This window comes from Pipistrellus kuhlii, unplaced genomic scaffold (genome assembly GCF_014108245.1).
Source record: "Pipistrellus kuhlii isolate mPipKuh1 unplaced genomic scaffold, mPipKuh1.p scaffold_m20_p_64, whole genome shotgun sequence".
Taxonomy (NCBI): Eukaryota; Metazoa; Chordata; class Mammalia; order Chiroptera; family Vespertilionidae; genus Pipistrellus; species Pipistrellus kuhlii.
The window spans coordinates 1,027,247-1,039,746 of record NW_023425567.1 but is presented as its reverse complement, the minus strand read 5'-3'; the positions used below and the strand labels follow the sequence as shown (position 1 = coordinate 1,039,746).

Below are 12,500 nucleotides of genomic sequence, written 5' to 3'. Positions count from 1 at the left end.
GGAGTGCCCGCCCCGTCCACCCCCCGGCCTCGGGGACAGGCCCGGGGCCGTTCTCCAGCCGCAGAGGCAGCCTGTCCTCTGGCTCCGTCCCCGTCTCAGACTCTGGGGTCCGTCATCCTCCATCCACACGCTCAGCACGTGCCAGCCCGGTGGCCTTGGGGACCTGGGGCCGGAGGAGACCGGCCTCACAGCCACGGGGACACCAGGTGGTGGAAGTCCGTGTGCTGCGCGTCAGGGGGAAGGGATTGGTTTCGCTGGCAATCCAGGAGGCCTGCATGGAGGCGGTGGCCCTTGAGTAGAGTCTCGGAAAATAGTCTGTTCCAGACGCCTGGCCCCCTTCGGCCCTGCAAAGGTAACAGTCACCGGCCTGCCACCCCGAGAACAGCCTGGAGAGCCTCCCGCCCGGTTTGGGTCCCAGGGAGAGTTCTTCCCAGGGACGGCTGCCTGCACCCAGCCATGTCCCCACGGGGGCTCTGCTGGACCGGGTGGCCGCCCCCGGGACGGCCCCGGACCCCCACCACGGCTCCTGTCTGCGCCTCCACGAATGCCGTGGACGTGGGCTCCCAAGTAGAGCGATTCCTGCAAATGAGAAGCCTGGAGGCCAGCCCGGAGGTGGAGGCTCCTCCCGGGACCCGTCCCAGGCTGTGGGCGGGTGGTCTCAGCACGAGGGCTGCTGGGAGGGAGTGGACTCCAGCCGCAGCCAGGATGGCCCCCTCAGCAGCCAGCCCGTGGTCGTCGCAGTCCCTGGGGACTCCGGAGCCGGGCTGAGACCCGAGCCCAGAGCCCGCCTCGGCACTTGGCAAAGGAAGGCTGACTGCCCCCTGGGGCCCCAGCCGCTGCCGTGGCCCCGCTCAGCGTCACAGTGGTGAAGCCACACTCCCCGCGCACCTGATCTCAGCCCGCACGGGGACAGTCACTGCCCCCATTTTACAGAGAAACACGCCGAGGCTCGGTGCCGGGCTCCCCTGGGCCCACAGCAGAGCCCAGCTCAGTGCTGCCTGACCGTCCCCCCCGGCCTCGGTCCCAGCGGAGATCCGGGCCTCGGCCAGCGTGCGGTCCGCCGGGCCTGGGCTCCGTGCGGCAGCGTCTGCTTCCCCTGCCTCTCCCTCCGGGCGGAGATGTCCTGAGCCCGCGGACGCTGGCCGGGCCCACGCCCAGAGCACCCCGCGGCCGGCGATGGCGGGACCTGAAGGGACCTTTGTGCTCAGGCAGACCTGCTGGGGCCGCAGCACCCGCCTGTCCCACCGCACACCCACGTGGGCCGGGGCGGACGGGAGCTGGCTGCTGGGCAGAGAGGCCGGCACCACCCACCAGGCTGCCTGGGCCTCCCTGGGTGGCCCAGCCAGGCCCCCTCCCGGGACCCCCCAGCCAGGCCCCCTCCCGGGACCCCCAGCCAGGCCCCCTCCCAGCCCAGCACCCACAGGCCTTTCCGGACGGAGGGCATGGGGCCCAGAGCACAAGGAAGTGAGACTCGTTCCCATGGAAACCTCAGTGGTCAGGCAGGAGCAGTGCAGTCTGGAAGGCCTCCCGCGGGGGCCACTGGCCCCTCCTTGCCCAGAGATGCCCACCACGCTCCTGCTGGTGCCTCGTGGGCTTGCAGGTGGGGCCGGCTCCTCCTGCCGGGCAGCCTCTCGTCCGAACTCTGGTCTTCCCAGCGGGCGGGCTGAGGTCTGCACTGGCATTTCCTGGGGGTCCCGGGCCAGCGTGGGGCCCTCGGCTGCCCCGTCCCCCAGGTTTGGCACCCTCCCCTGGGCACAGCACCCTCCCCCTCAGGGCTGGCCGGACCACCTGCTTCCCGCACACCCACTTCGCTGGCTCCCACCCACGGGTGCCGGTCAGTACGGCAAACACCCTAACTCAGCCCGGCTCACCGGCTCTCCTCTCCTCCGGGGCGTGTTGCTGTGGCTGGAAATGGTCTCCCTGGCTCCCAGAGTCCCCTCAGGCACCCTGGGGTGTCGGGGACCCAGGCCCTTGAGAAAGACCTTGAACCTCGGAGGCTTTCCCTTCCCTCGTCCAGCGCAGTGGCCCCGTGCCATCGTCCTCCTATCGGCTGTCCAGCCCCTGCTTCCCGGTCCGGGGAGGGGGGGCGGGTTGTTAGGTTCCCAGGGCAGGGTCTGGCCGTGTGGACGTCCTGTAGACATCTGTCCGGTGGACAGACGGGTGGGTGAGCAGAGGGAGGGGAGGGGAGTCAGGTGGGCGGGTGGGTTCCTCAGCTCCTTGGCAGGGCGGTTAGTGAATGAGATGAGACAAGACATGAGCAGAAGCTCCCGTTGGGGGGCGGGAGAGGGGGTGCACTTGTGTGCGTCTGGCCCCTGAGGGTCCGGTGTGGGCAGGACCGGGGACCACAGCGAGCACACGCCAGCACTCGCTCTGCGCCAGGCCCTGTGGAGCTCGTTTCGTTCATCTTAGTGGGGAAACTGAGGCCCAGGAAGGTTCGCGTGGGCCCCAGGCCAGCCTAAGCGCCGCCCCTGCGGGCGGGAGACGCGTCCGGCCCGGGAGGGTGTGGTTCTGCCGCCGTTCGGGAGGGACGGGCGGTGGTGACGGCCCCTGTGCCCACAGGACAGAAGCTGCTGGACTCGCTGGCCGAGACGTGGGACTTCTTCTTCAGCGACGTGCTGCCCACGCTGCAGGCCATCTTCTACCCCGTGCAGGTGCACCCCGGGCCCGGCCCCCAGGCCGCCGTGACCCCCCGGCCGGGGAGGGGCGCCCCTGCCCGCGCGGCCGTTCCAGGCTGCCTCCGGCCCCTCAAACCTGCCTCCCACCCACAGGGTGGACCTAAGGCGGTTCCTTCGAAGGGCCCTGCAAAGCCTGAGCGGCGCGCAGTAGGCCGTGCCCAGCGCGCAGTGGGGGCTCCGGGTGGGACAGGCCAGTGGTCGCTGCCCGGTGTCTGGGCGCCCGTGACCGGCGGCGTGCTGTCCGCAGGGCAAGGAGCCGTCGGTGCGCCAGCTGGCCCTGCTGCACTTCCGCGACGCCATCACGCTCAGCGTGAAGCTGGAGGACGCGCTGGCCCGTGCCCACGCCCGGGTGCCCCCCGCCATCGTGCAGATGCTGCTGGTGCTCCAGGTGGGCGCACGCCGGGCCCGGGCAGGCCCCGGAGGCAGAGCCGAGACGAGGGCCTGGGCCCACAGGAGTCACAGCAGGGGCCGTCGGGAAGAGCCTGGGGCGGGCGTGAAGAGGGCAGACTCGCAGCTGGCACACTAGGGGTGGGACGGCGCGCTGGGCAGAGCCCGGGTTCCAGGAAGGTCGGCCTCAGCCTGGTCCCCTGGGTGCCCAGGAGCGTGACCGGGACCAGCCGCCTCCCCCACACCCCACAGGCCCCGACAGCTCTGGGGGGAGGCTTCACCGAGGGGACAGCTCTGGGGGGGAGGCTTCACCGAGGGGACAGCTGGGGGGGGTAGAGAGCAGCTGTGAGGGGGCAGCCACACTCCTAGCAGCCGGGGTGAATGCCCTGCCCAGGACAGGGTCTGAGGGCCCCCAGCAGCCTCCACTGCAGGCTGGGCCTTTGGGCTCCACCCGGGCCCTGTATGGGCCGGCAGCCAGCCCTGTGCGGGCTCCGCTCCCTGTCCCAGGCCCGAGGCGGCACCGGCAGGGAAACCGCGTCCCCGCCAGGAGCCACGTGCTTGCAGCTGACAGGCCAGCAGCCCGGCACCGGAGTCCGTCCTGCTCCGAGGCGCTCAGTGTGGACGCCCTGCACGGGGGATCCTGGTCAGGCAGGATCAGTGCGGGTGGGCCTGCGGCCAGGGCAGCCGGGGAGCCCAGAGCAGCGTGGCCGGTGGCTGTGGAGGCGGCACAGCTGGGAGCTGAGGGTTAGGGTTGGGGTTAGGCACAGCCGGGAGCTGAGGTGGCCTGGCGGCTCCGGGGCAGCAGGCCGGCCAAGCAGGGGTCCCGGGGGTGTCCAGTCAAACCTGGCCGGGCTGAAGCTGGAGGCCTTGTCTCGCAAGCCGCCCGTTGGCAGGCAGGTTCAGTGATATCAGGGAGAAATCGATGTGAAGCCCCCAGCATGCCCCTGGGGAGCGGGCGCCACTCGGCTGGGATTTAGAGCCAAGGAGTAAGGTCCCGACGCCGGGATCCCAGGAGCCCCGTCCTGCAGGTGGTGCTGCCCTGGTCCTCCAGACTGCCCCTCCTGCGCCTGTGGGTGCCTCCCCAGCCACAAGGCTCTGCTCTGCCCCCCCCCTCCCCCGCGTGGCCCACACTTGGCATGACCTTGTCCCAGTGAACCTGTCCCCACTGATCTAAAGTTCCAGATGCCTCTGGAGTCACAGCTGCTGGGCAGCATGTGTGGAGGGCCTACTGTGCGCCCTGTGCTTCGCCCACAGGGACACGGTTCCTACTAACGGGCAGGGAGTGAGGCCGGGCGGGGGGTGAGGCCGGGCGGGGAGGGGGGGTGAAAAAAAATTATATATATATATATATATATATATATATATATATATATATATATATACATAGATATATAGATATATAGATATATAGATATATAGATATGTTTTTGTTGATTTCAGAGGGGAAAGGAAGAGAGAGAAACATCAATGATGGTAGAGAATCAATTGGCTGCCTCCTGCACGCCCCCACTGGGGACTGAGCCTGCAGCCCAGGCCTGTGCCCTTGGCAGGAATCGCACCCAAGACCCTTCAGTCCACAGGCTGATGCTCTATCCACTGAGCCAAACCAGCCAGGGCTGGGAGGGGGTCTTGATGGGCATGAGGGGAGGGCAGGGCGCTGGAGGTGGCTTTGGGGGGAGGGGAGGGCGTTGGGGGAGGGCAGGTGCTGGAGGTGGCTGTGTGGGTGACCTCCCCTCTCACAGGGCGTGCACGAGGCCCGCGGCGTGACCAAGGACTACCTGCGCCTGGAGACGCTGGTGCAGAAGGTGGTGTCGCCCTACCTGGGCACCTACGGCCTCTGCTCCGGCGAGGGCTCCTTCACACACTCCTGCGTCCTCGGTAGGTCCCGGCCCTGGGCGTGTGCCAGGCCTGTCGCTCTGAGGCGGTCCCCTGGGGTCCCTCCTTCACGGTCCCTCCGACACCGCGGGGATGTCGTCCTTTGCCCCGAGGAGTCAGGACGTTGCCGGGCAGAGTGGACAGCACGTGGCCGAGCCCCAGAAACCGGGCTCACCTGGGGAGGCCCCGGGAGGAGTGGGGTGGAGCCGCTGGCGTCCCGGGCTGCCTGGCGTGTCCGCAGAAACAGCCATTGCTCCTTTAATGGCAGCCCACCGTTCACTCACCAATGGAAACTGCACCTACTGTGCGCCTGGGCCTGGGCCTGGGCCTGGGGGGTCAGTCGAGACCACGCCCCACCCTCGGCTCCCTCCGCCAGGAGAGGCAGACCACGGAGTGCATGGTCCCCAGATGAGTGCCAGGAGGACCTGGCTGCGGGCAGGGAGCTCCAGGGAGCCCAGCCTTGGCCGTGGCTGCGGCCGAAGTGCCCGGAGGAGCCCGGCCTGGGGGGAGGGGGAGGGGGAACACCCCGGCCCCAGCGAGGGGACAGCAGTGCAGGACCGTCCTCGTCCTGTGCCCCCCCCCTCCCTCACACCGGGCACGTCTCCGCCCCGGGACCCTGGCGGCTGGAGGGGACTCTGAGGTGCCTCTGAGCCACTCCGCACACTCAGCCCTGCCACCTGGTGGCACTCTGCGGAACTGCGGGTCCTGAGTGGGAGTGGAGACCTGCTCCTGGGCAGTCACCCCGGGTCCTCCCCGCCCCCCGGGCTCCTGGGATCGGAATAAACCCCAGCGCTGACCTCACGCTGAAGGGCCCCTCGCTGCTTGCCCCAAAGTGGCACCTACCCTCTCCTACCGCCACCCCCGCCCAGACCCTCCCACGCCCACACACACAAGACTGCAGCTCTGAGGACGGTCTGAGCTGCCCAGGAGATTTCTTGGCTTTGCCCGGGGCTGGGGGTAGACACCGGCCAGTCTTAGCCCCCAGCCCCCCTGCCTGAGCAGCCCCCACGCCCACGCCCCACCGAGACCTGCCGCTCCAGAGGCCACCTCGGGGGAGACGGGAGGTGGGAGCCCCGTGACCTCATGTAACCTTAGAGACCCACCTCCCCGCGGCGGGCAGGGCTTCGAGAGGAACCGGGGGACAGTTCACCCCGTGGCATCGGGTGGGCGACGGGCCCAGTTCTCATCGCTCTTCCCGCCCCGGCCTCTGCGCCCGGCTGGCCACTCCGTCCCCAGTCCGCACTCCCGGGCGGGGCCGCGGATCTGGCCGGAGGGAGGGCCTGGGACACCCTGTCCCCCTCCCCGGCCCCGAGCTGACGCCCGCCTGTCCGTCCGTCCGTCCGCCCGCAGAGAAGCACCTGCTGCGCCGTTCCCGCTCGGGCGACGTCCTGGCCAAGACCCCGGTGGTGCGCTCCAAGAGCTACAACACGCCGCTGCTGAACCCCGTGGCCGAGCACGAGGCAGAGGGCGCGGCGGGCGCGGGCGTGCGCCGGCACTCCGTCTCCGAGCTGCCCTCCTGCCCGGACGCGCCCGGCCCCGGCCCCGGCCCCGCGGGGGACCGCGCGCCCTCCCCGGGCACCCAGTCCGGGCCCTGCCCCAGCAGACTGCACCCCCCGCCTCGGCCCCCCGGGCCCGGGCCCGCCCGCGGCTCCCCGGCCTCCAGCCCCGAGCACCTGGTGGACCGCGTCCTGGAGTCCGCGGACTCGGACAGCGAGGGCATCTTCATCGACTTCGGCCGGCGCGGCGGGGCGGACGGCGTGGCGTTCGAGGGGGACCACGGCCGGCAGAGCTTCGTGTGAGGGCCGCGCGTTTTTTACTGAGCCCGTGTGCCGTGTGCGCGTGTGTGTGTGTGTGCGTGAGAGAGAGAGAGGTTTTTACTCTGTCCCAGCCGGTCCCCGGTCAGCCCGGCCACAGCAGCATCTCCCTCTTTGGTGGAAAACCATCGCTGCTCCCCCTCTCCCCGGCCCAGTGCCCCTGTCCTGGGTGTCCGCACCCCGGCTCACCTGCCTCCTGCGGTCACAGGTGCACGGGCCAGCCTTGCGTGCTGGGTGGGCATCATCACTCACTCCGCCCAGCACGCCACGCCCACACCCACGGAGACTGTGACTCAGGCCGCGTGACCAGGCCCCGGAACGGCCCTCGGACCCACCTGCCACCCCCTCCCCGTGGCACACCCCGTGTCCGGACCCTGGGCGCCGCCTGCCCTCACTGGCCGTGGGCAGGACAGGACGGGGGAGGAATAAAACGTGTCAGCCCAGCTCGCGCTGGAGTCGGCTCCCTCGCACAGGGACACTAATCCTGGCCATCAGGCCCCACCCTCGTGACTTCACCTCCGGATGCAACTCCACGGAGTGACGGCTTCAGAAGGAATTGGGGGACACAGTCACTCCAGGGCACTCTGGTGGGTGACGGGCCCATCTGTCAGCCAGCGAGGCCCCCAGGCCAGTTCGGAAGCCAAGGGTCACCGAGGAGCAGGAGCCAGGTCCCTGGAGCCTCCTACCCACATCCCCACACTCCCACCGGAGAGCTGGCATCTAGGAAAACACCGGGGCCTCCTGAGCTTCCCTGACTGCACCTCCAAGTTTACATTTGTCTGGGGTATACATGTGCACCCCAAAATGCCCTTGGGCCAGGTTGTCCTGGAGCACCCACTGCACTCCGCTGGTTCACTCCAGGAGGCTTTGGAGGGGCTGCCGGGCGGGCTGTGGCCCAGGAACCCCTGTGGGGGGAGAGGAGGATCCCCACCGGCTGGGGAGGACTCGAGGAGAAAGGCCAGGCAGTAGGTGTGACTTGGTGATTTTCCACTGGCCACGAAAGTGACATTGGACTGTAATTAGGAAGGCTGAATGTGCCCCCAGCGAGCGGAGGCGGGGGCTCGGGGTCCTTGCCCACCGTGTTCGGAGCACCTCCCGGGAGAGCCGGAAGGGGTGGCAGCCCAGGCGTCTGCGGGCAGGGGACGGGTGAGCAGTGTGTGTCCGTCCACTCAGTGCAATGACTGGGCCTTAAAAGGCAGAGATCCATCCCAGCCTGTGTGGCTCAGCGGCTGAGCATCGACCTATGAACCAGGAGGTCACAGTTCATTCCCGGTCAGGGCACAGGCCCGAGTTTCAGGCTCCATCCCCAGTGGAGGGTGCACAGGAGGCAGCTGGTCGACCGTTCTCTCTCATGGATGTCTCTCTCCCTCTGCCTTCCTCTCTGAAATCAATAAAAATATATTTTTAAAAAGTTAGATCCAAACCATTCGCACAGCCTGTGAGAGGCAGGGGCTGTGCTCTGCAATCCATGTGAACAACAAATGCAGTGGCTGGGGGGGGGGGGGGGGGGGGGGGGATGGGAAACCTGGAGGGGACCCCGCCTGTGACAGCAGCAAGGCAGCCCTGACCTGCGGGGTCTCCGGTCCTGGCCCCCAGGACGGGGGGCCTGGTCTGCCGGTCCCCGGGGCGGGGGGGCCTGGTCTGCCGGCCCCCGGGGCGGGGGGACCTGGTCGGTCTGCCGGCCCCCAGGGCGGGGGGACCTGGTCTGCCGGCCCCCGGGGCGGGGGGACCTGGTCTGCGGGCCCCCAGGACGGGGGGGACCTGGTCTGCCGGCCGCCTGGGCGCACGCCGCTGTCCCCGCACTGGGCCGGGACACGTTGCTCTCGGGGTAACGGTTCCAGGCAGCACCGCCCGGGCGCACGCTGCTGTCCCTGCACTGGGCCCGGACACGTTGCTCTCGGGGTAACGGTTCCAGGCAGCACCGCCCGGGCGCACGCTGCTGTCCCTGCACTGGGCCCGGACACGTTGCTCTCGGGGTAACGGTTCCAGGCAGCACCGCCCGGGCGCACACCGCTGTCCCCGCACTGGGCCCGGACATGTTGCTCTCGGGGTAACGGTTCCAGGCAGCACCGCCCGGGCTCAGGCAGCGGCAGGACATTCCTCTGGGAGAAAACAAGAGCCAAGTCCCGGCCGGGGCCTGCGTCCCCTCCCTCCAGCCCCGCCGCCGCCATGCGTGCGGAGTCGGCTGCTTGGGGAGCACTGCGCTCCGGCTTCCTAACCACGGCGAGAGCAAATGTGATAAAGCTGGACCGTCGCGCCGCTCGGCACGCCCTCCGCTCCATCCTTCTGTCCGGAGCATTGGGAGTGCAGGGCGTGACTGCTGCGGCCACAGAGGGGAAGGGGGCACTGGGCTGGGGGCACGGACAATGGGGCGGGGGCAGCCGCCTGGACTCCCCGCGCCTGCTCTCTCTCTCCCCTCCGACTGTGAACGGGCCGGCACGCATTCCCGCGCCCACAGCCACTGTGTGCGCTGCTTTACTGGGTGTGTGACGGCCGCTGGGCTGTGCTGAGCTGAGCTGTGTGGGGATTGTGTGAGCTTTGCACAGACACAGGCGAGGAGAGTGCACCCCTGCGGGGCGGGGGCACCCCGGAAAAACAGCGCCGCCGGCCGGACAGGGTGCTCTCTCTCGCTCCCGTGCAAAGTGCTTTTTAAAACGGACCCGCCCCTCGGCCCTCTTTCTGAGAGGGGTCTCCCATGGGTGGTTCCGCAGAGAGAGAGAGGTCTGCATTCCAGACGGGAAGGAGAAGCCACATGGAGCTCCAGGCGAAGCCCAGCAAATGGGTGCTGGGAGGAGGTCTGACCTAGCGCCCCACCCCTCGCCTCCGCCCCGCACCCCCAGCGGCTCCGTGGTTGAGTGTGGGCCTACGAACCAGGAGATCGCGGTTCGATTCTGGGTCAACATGCCCAGACGGTGGGTAGCCAATCAATGTTTTCTCTTACCACTGACATTTCTCTCTCCCTGTCCCTTCCACTCTGAAATTAATAAAAGCATATATATATATTTGTAAAAATATATATATATATTATTGATTTTTTACAGAGAGGAAGGGAGAGCGATAGAGAGCTAGAAACATCAATGGGAGAGAAACATTGATCAGCTGCCTCTTGCACACCCCCTACTGGAAATGTGCCCGCAACCAACCAACGTACATGCCCTTGACCGGAATCAAACCTGGGACCTTTCAGTCCGCAGGCCGACGCTCTATCCACTGAGCCAAACCGGTTTCGGCATCATCATTGATGTTTCTATCTCTCTGCCTCTCCCATCTCTGAGATCGATAAAAAATAAAAGGTATAAAGATATTTTATCATGTGGCACCTTGCAAGAAATAGCTCAAACTAGATTAAACAAAAAAGAATTCATTGGCACACTCAATGTGGAGTCCACAGACAGAGCAAGCCACCTCTGCGTCACCCTAAGCCTGGATCTCTGCGTCACAGGATGCCAGCCGGGTGTCTCTGGTGCCCCACTGGACTGGGGAGGGGAGGGGAGGGGAGGGGAGGGGAGGGAGGGGAGGGGAGGAAACAGGTCCCTCCCCCCGCCCTCCAGGCCAAACCCAGCAGCTCTCACACCGCCTGGCCTGGGCTGGAAGGACACCTGGTGACCGGCCTAGGCTCGGGCTGAGGGCTCGGCAAATGCTCCCAATTGTAGATGCCCCGGGACACCCCACTGTCCAGCCCTGGATGAGCTACTGCTTCCTCTCAGCGCCTGGCAAACCCCACCCTTCCCCGCGGTGCGCACCCGCCCACCCTCCACCCCGGGGGCAGGGCGCCGGCCGGGCAAGGGCCACTCCCGCCGGTGCCACCCTCCGCCCTCCCCGCCGGTGCCCGGCTGCTGCGCCCTCCCCTCCCCTCCCCGCCCACAAGGCGGAGCCCCGGCCCCCTGACCCAGCGGCCCCGGGGGCGGGGGGGCGGGGACGGGGAGGGCGGACCGGGCCCAGGTGCGGCGGCGGCAGGTGAGCCGGGCGGGGAGTGCTCTGTGCCCGGCGGGGGCGCCGCTGGCTCCGGGGGCGGTCGGGCTCCGGGCTCCGGGGGGCGGTCGGGCTCCGGGGGGCGGGCTCCGGGGGGCGGTCCGGTCTGGCTCCGGGGGGCGGGCTCCGGGGTGCGGTCGGGCTCCGGGCTCCGGGGTGCGGTCGGGCTCCGGGCTCCGGGGGGCGGGCTCGGGGGGCAGGCCCATGCGGGTCGGGGCCCAGACGGTGCTGCGGGTCCCTCCCGCCTCCGCCGCCCTCCCTTCCGGTTTACCGGGTCCGGCCGCCCACTCCGCCCGCACTCCGCCCCCCTCCCCTGACCGGGCCTCTGACCGGGGCCCCCGGGGCCGCACACTCACCGGCGCCCCCCGGCGGGGAGCACGGGGAGGGGAGGCGGCCCGACCCAGGGTGCTGCCCGCTCCGCAGGGGACGGAGCCCACAGTAAGCCCCCAGCGCACCAGCCCTGCTTTCCCTCTGCTCCCGCCCTGGGTGGGGGAGCCCTGGGGGTCCTGCAGCCCCTGGCGGGGCACCTCCCTGCCCCGGGGCTCCCCCCGCCGCCCCCGGGCACCCCCCGCCCCGGGGCCCCCTCCGCCCTAGGGCACCACCCTTCCCCGGGCACCCCCCCCAGCCCCGGGCTCCCCCCCCCCCCGGGCACCCCCTCCCTCCCCCAGGCACCCCCCACCCTGGGCCCCCCCTACCCTGGGCAACCCCCCCGCCCCCGGTTCCCCCCCACCCTGGACCCCCCCTACCCCGGAGCTTTCCCCCCCCCCCCCCGCTTTGGGGCTCCCCCCTCCCACCCCCCCTGCGGTGCGGGAGGGGGACACGGACCCTCCAGGAGGCGGCCAGCTGGAGGAGGGGCTCCCGCGCTGCTTGTCTGCCCGTGGGGGTTTCGGGGGTGAGGGGGTGGGGAGGTGTGTGGGGGGGGAGTTGTGGGGGCCGTGGGGGGGACAGGGCCGCAGACGTGGGGGTGTGGACTGCAGAGAGGCTGTGCGCAGGCGGAGGTGGGTCCGGGTGAGAAGAGCTCAGTCTTCAGACTCAGCAGTCAGGTCTGGATGTCTCCGGCGGCAGTTTTAGGTCCTGTGTGTGAGTTCCTCCTGGATGTGGGACAAACCATTCCTCAGACCGGCAGGGGGCGGAGAGGGACCCAGGGCGCTGACCGGAGCCGGCCGGCCCACAGGGACCCAGCGTCTGCTCCCGGTGACAGAGAAGCCAGGCCCTGAGTGGCCAGGGAGGGCTTCCCCAAGGCGGCGGCCGCCGAGGCGGAAGAAGGACAGGAGCGAGGCAGTGAGACGGGGAGGGTATGGCGCTGTGGGTCACACGTGGATGGAGGTAACTCACCTGTAAGGGTGGAGACGCCTGTGGAGGAGCTGACAGGAGCTGGTGGCAGCTGATGGGAAACTCCCTCATCGTCCCGATCTGACCTCACTGGGACCTTTGAGGGTCTGGGAACCGACTGGTCCCGTGGACGTGTGGCATCTCCCCCACAAGCCGCGTCCGTGTGGCTCTTGGCTTCGGTTAGAGAAGGCAGCCAGAGCCCAGCCGTCCCGGAAGGGCCCAGTGCACGATCTCACCACGTTCAAAACGCCATCCCGTTCCCTGACTGCACCCTTTCACTCACGGGGAAACTGAGGCACGGGGCAGCAGGAGGAGTCAGTGTGTGAGCAGGTGAACGTGGGCCTGCTGGCCGCCTCCCCAGGGTGGTCCCCGGCGCCCGGCTGTCAGCCCTCACGGCGTGCGTGGTGGCCTCCCCCTCCCTCGCCACAGCCTCGGGAGGCAGGGG

General features: G+C 69.0%; 1 protein-coding gene across 6 annotated transcripts in view; it reads left to right on the top strand.

Moving 5' to 3' along the window:
* Positions 1–8,060, top strand: part of PRR5 (proline rich 5) — a 41,153-nt gene extending 33,093 nt beyond the window's left edge. For 3 of the 6 annotated variants that reach the window (XM_045575086.1, XM_045575085.1, XM_036420251.2), the window contains 4 exons: positions 2,565–2,651; positions 2,923–3,063; positions 4,805–4,940; positions 6,288–8,060. In XM_045575086.1, coding sequence (XP_045431042.1) covers positions 2,565–2,651; positions 2,923–3,063; positions 4,805–4,940; positions 6,288–7,233 — 1,310 coding nt within the window. In that variant the 3' untranslated portion in view covers positions 7,234–8,060. Of the gene's footprint in view, positions 1–2,559; positions 2,652–2,922; positions 3,064–4,804; positions 4,941–6,287 lie in introns of all 6 variants that reach the window. The other 3 variants (XM_045575087.1, XM_036420252.2, XM_036420253.2) reach the window with 2 other exon arrangements.
* The last annotated feature ends 4,440 nt before the right edge of the window (positions 8,061–12,500 follow it).